The following is a 4,456-nucleotide window of genomic DNA, read 5'->3' on the forward strand; positions in this document are numbered from 1 at the left end:
TATATATATATATTCCTTAAGCAAGGAACAGTATTCAGCAACTCACACAGTTACTAATAAATGTCTTCAGTTCTATTTGGCCCAGAGTTTTGAGAATATGTTCTTATTGGCATTATCTTTGGCATCACTAACAACATTTTAAAGCTTTGTGTATTTTAGAATCTGATTGCGGTACATATTGTTTACAAGAGTGAAGAGAGGCAAACACCAGTCACTATATTTACATACACTTAAGATGACAATCAAAAAGCTATCATATGCATAACTATACATTTAATTCATTCATTCATTCATTCATTTTCTACCGCTTAGTCCCTGAACGGGGTCACGGGGCGCCAGTCCCGGCCGGCAATCGGGCGAAGGCGGGGTACACCCTGGACAGGTCGCCAATCCATCGCAGGACTAACACATAGACGAACAACCACACACACGCACTCCTATGGGCAATTTAGAGACACCAATCAACCTAATATATTATAGATATATATGTAGTTAACTTAACCCTTGTGTTCTGTTAAGAATCATAATTGCCCAATAAATCAGGCATGGATGTCTAATAATTACAGCTGCTTACAATTTTCTTAATACAGTCATACAGTACAGTCTGGCTCTGTTCCCAATCTTTTTTTTTCTCCAAAGATCTTTAAAGGTAAAGCTTTGGTTTATTAATTATGTTTTGTGTTAAAATTTTATGACCTCTGTTTAAACTTAAAATTTACAGCACTTCCATGAAGTAAAGTTTAAAAGCAAAGTAAAAGAGTTTGAGCTATAAAACCGGCCCAGTTGGATAAAACCCTCTCATTAGTTTTATTTGTTTTATTTTACCCATTGTTAGTTGACAGTTTTAGTGCAGGGAACATGATCTTGCTTGTTGTTTGTACAGGGCAGTTAGGTTTGGCAAGAATGCTTGATGAGTAAGCTGCGCCTTGCTAAACATAATGTAGAAGATGGAGAAAGGGGCGGGCAGTCAGTGGCTCTCATACTCACTGGTACGCATGCCTGCTGGTTCATCTTACATGCTGTGTTCAGGCTGAATCTTCTGTAATCACAAGTATGTAACATTACCTCAGTAACTTCTTTATCCTCTTGGGAAGGCGGTGTAGTCCGTCTCTATTGTTAGTCCTTCTTAACCAGTGCTTTTGTTGTCCTGTTGTCACTTCAATGTTTCTTTGTCTTTCTCCTACTTCTTTTTGATTATAAAAATATTTTATAAAACATCTAAAACATTATAAAACATTTGATTATAAAAACATTCCTATCTTCTAATCCTTTTCTCTTTTTTTGGCCCTCACAGCCTCATTTATTTAGTTTCCTCCTTTTTATAATTCATGTCTGGCTGTATCCTTTGTGTTCATCCTTTTATTTCTGTCATTTGTCTTCTGCAGCCCCCACATCATTTTCCTGTCCCAGAGCGTGTTACCTGCTGGGAGTCCTGGTTCTGGACAAAATAGCCTGTCTTTGTGTGGGTCCAGGGTGTGCCATGAGATTGCCCACTCCTGGTTTGGCCTGGTTATCGGAGCCAGAGACTGGACTGAGGAATGGATCAGCGAGGGCTTTGCCACCTATTTGGAGGACATTATCTGGGCCCAAGCACAACAAGTACAGTGCAATTGCTGGAAAATGATTGTAGTGTACTACAGCTCTTTTGTAAAAGTAACTTAATGTGGGCCTTTTTAGGCTGCCACTCCAGGTAGATTCACTTCTAACATAGTGAATGAAAATCAGTCAGTGAAAAATGTTCTTTACTCATTTAACTAATATTTGTATCAAGGAGTGCTACTATACAATATAACCCAGCACCTTCACCCAACTGATATAATAGAATGCAATAACAAGGCTGACATTCCAACCTTCTATTTCCACAACTTGTGCCAGGATTTCCAAATATTTACTTGGAATGCATGTCGGGTAGAGTTGGCCATTGCATTACTGTAGTAAGACCATTCATCAAGTATACTAGGAAACAGATTAAGAGTCCAGTTCATTGCAATAAAGCACAAGCAAGAAGCAAATACAATGTCTGAAAGGTCAGAGCAGTAGAAGTTCCTGGCCAATCACACAATGCACCATCAAACCCAAAGCTTCTAATAAAACATAAAATGAGGTTATAGACCAAAAACAAAAATGTTATCTGGCAGTGTGGAGATTGTCTAGGCTACTTTGCACTGCCCTAGATGCCCTTCTAAGGCCTGTGCCAGAAGGTGACTGGTAGCTTGGTAACCAAAGATATTTGCAGAAAGAAATAGATGAACATCGAGACAAAGGAAAAGGGTGTAGCATTCATATGAACCCTTTACTTAAAACATTAATTTCATGTCTAATCCTGGAGCTGAAGTACACAAAAAATGTAATCCTCTTTGCTTTCCCATACATCTGGAGTTATGCAAATGTTTTTCTTGTTTTTCTTGTTTGCGCTGTTTAATCACACCACCTGTATGACAAGAAGTCGATGTAAGCAGATGTTATTGTTGTCAGAAGAATCCCTAAGACATAATGATAGCACTAGCACTCATGCTTTTAACATATTGGTGTGATTAGACTTGTGTTTCTTTCTGTTTTAGTTGATGAAATTTAATAATTTTGTTTTTCCTTCACATGACATCCTTATGACCCTCTGTATGTCTCCCTCCAGATCTCCTCACAAGATGCAGTAGAACAGTCTGACCTGAAGGCACTGCTGAGGTGGAGACGACTTTCTGATGAGTTGCAGAACTCAGAAGAAGAGCTTCAGATCCTCAGGTGTGTGCCTTCGATTTTTCTGTCAGTTTGCCACTTGCCATTGTTGATGTACAAACTCACGGTCCACCAAGTAGTGTGACTAAGGACAGAGACACAACAAGCTGATGTGAAAGAACTAGCACCAGTGAAGGCTGACTGCTGCATTGCCTCACATCAGCTTTGAAAAAGTGACACTTGAACACGCGCTACAGACTACAGTCAAACGCTGACTAGCACATATATTCTGCACCTGGGTGACAGAAATACCTCCCCCTACCAGCAGTTGGTGGTATTTGTATTCATCATTCAGAAAGGGAAAGAAAAAGAGCTGGACTGTAGAAGTATAAGCCACAAACAAAGGGCCTTTCATTCAAAACAACGGCTGTTTATAGCTACTTTTAATCGAGAACATGTCTTATAAGTTGCAAATGTCACTGCTGTTCTCTGATCTTGGTCTTTTTGTTGTGGAAGAAGAAAGAGGCCATGGAGGAGAAAACCAAGGAGAAACTAAGTGGGTAAAATCATGGACACTACAGCGACAGGCTCATGGGGCTTGCCCAAAACATTCTCTTCTTGTGCACTGATTTGCTAAGTTGAACAGCCAATCAGAGTGGTCTCTCTCACTGATGAGACCCGACTGCTGACACCAATTCAACATGTCAAATTGCCCAAAAAGCTGCTGACAGAGACAGACTAGTGCCAACACTGTGGGGCACACCGGGAAGACAAGCCCCGACAGACGCTCACCGAAGGCAGCCGACAACCAACCTTCGGCTTGGTGTGTCTCTGCCCTAATAGCTTTTTGGAAAAAGCCAGCGCTGAACCACAAGACATCTTTATACCTGTGAAGTAACAGAATTGACACAACAAAAAATATTTTCCTTAGATATTGTAGCATACTGCAAGAGATTTTGAGGAAAGAGAAAAATGTGTGAATGAGATGCACCTGTGTTTAACTAATTCCTCATAGTAGATACAGTCTACTGTTATTAGGTTACTGTATGCTCAGCTTTTGTTGGTATCTGCACATGCAGGCACACACACGTGAACAATATGCATTCCAGTGTGGCAGGTGTGGCAAAAAAAGTATATCCTGGTGTACTGTACTATCATGTCTTAGAAAAGCACACAAACTCTTCATCTGATCCGGGGCCCACACCCTGTTTGTTTTATCCAGGGTGGAAGCACAGCTTCTTCAGGGGATTACACATGTGAACCCCAGTAAGAAGTTAACTCTTTAATAGTGAAAATGCTGCTGCTTGTTGGCGTTGTGGAGTTCACATTGTAGCTTTCCCTTGGAATAAAAAAAGCCTGGTTGCTGGAGATGACACTTGTAGCACAGAACATTTTGACATTCACACTTGTAAGAGGCCCAATATAGCGGAACAGCAAATCAATGTGCTATTGATTTCAGGGCACCTCTGTTTGGGATTAACTTGTCACTTCACTGTTTTATCATCACACACACATCAGTTCAAAGGTCAAAGTGTTTATTTGTCATATGCACAGTTAGGAAACGTGTTTCCCTGCACAATGAAATTCTTGTTTTGCCATCCACAAGAATGCCACAAAATACAAGTGAAATTATAAAGTAGATGAGCAATAACACAAATCTAAATAGGCAGTAACACAGTTGAATTTCTCCTGAACAGTACTTCAGTATTGTTACAGTGTATTACTAATTTGTTAATTTTAATAACTGCCTTAATTGGTTTAAAAGGTTTCTCTGCTCCAGTGG

The 4,456-nt window shown here is 40.0% G+C and overlaps 1 protein-coding gene across 6 annotated transcripts in view; it reads left to right on the forward strand.

Annotated features, from left to right (window-relative positions):
- aopep (aminopeptidase O (putative)) overlaps positions 1-4,456 on the forward strand; it is a 75,714-nt gene that overhangs the window by 22,184 nt on the left and 49,074 nt on the right. For all 6 annotated transcript variants that reach the window (XR_002274429.1, XR_002274428.1, XR_002274430.1 and 3 more), the window contains exons 7-8: positions 1,386-1,599; positions 2,633-2,739. Coding sequence is in view for 3 of the 6 variants with exons in the window: in XM_020593742.1 (XP_020449398.1) it covers positions 1,386-1,599; positions 2,633-2,739 (321 nt within the window). In the remaining 3 variants the exon portion in view is untranslated. The remainder of the gene's footprint in view (positions 1-1,385; positions 1,600-2,632; positions 2,740-4,456) is intronic.

The sequence above is a fragment of the Monopterus albus genome, unplaced genomic scaffold (assembly GCF_001952655.1).
Source record: "Monopterus albus unplaced genomic scaffold, M_albus_1.0 scaffold20.1, whole genome shotgun sequence".
NCBI classification, from domain to species: Eukaryota; Metazoa; Chordata; class Actinopteri; order Synbranchiformes; family Synbranchidae; genus Monopterus; species Monopterus albus.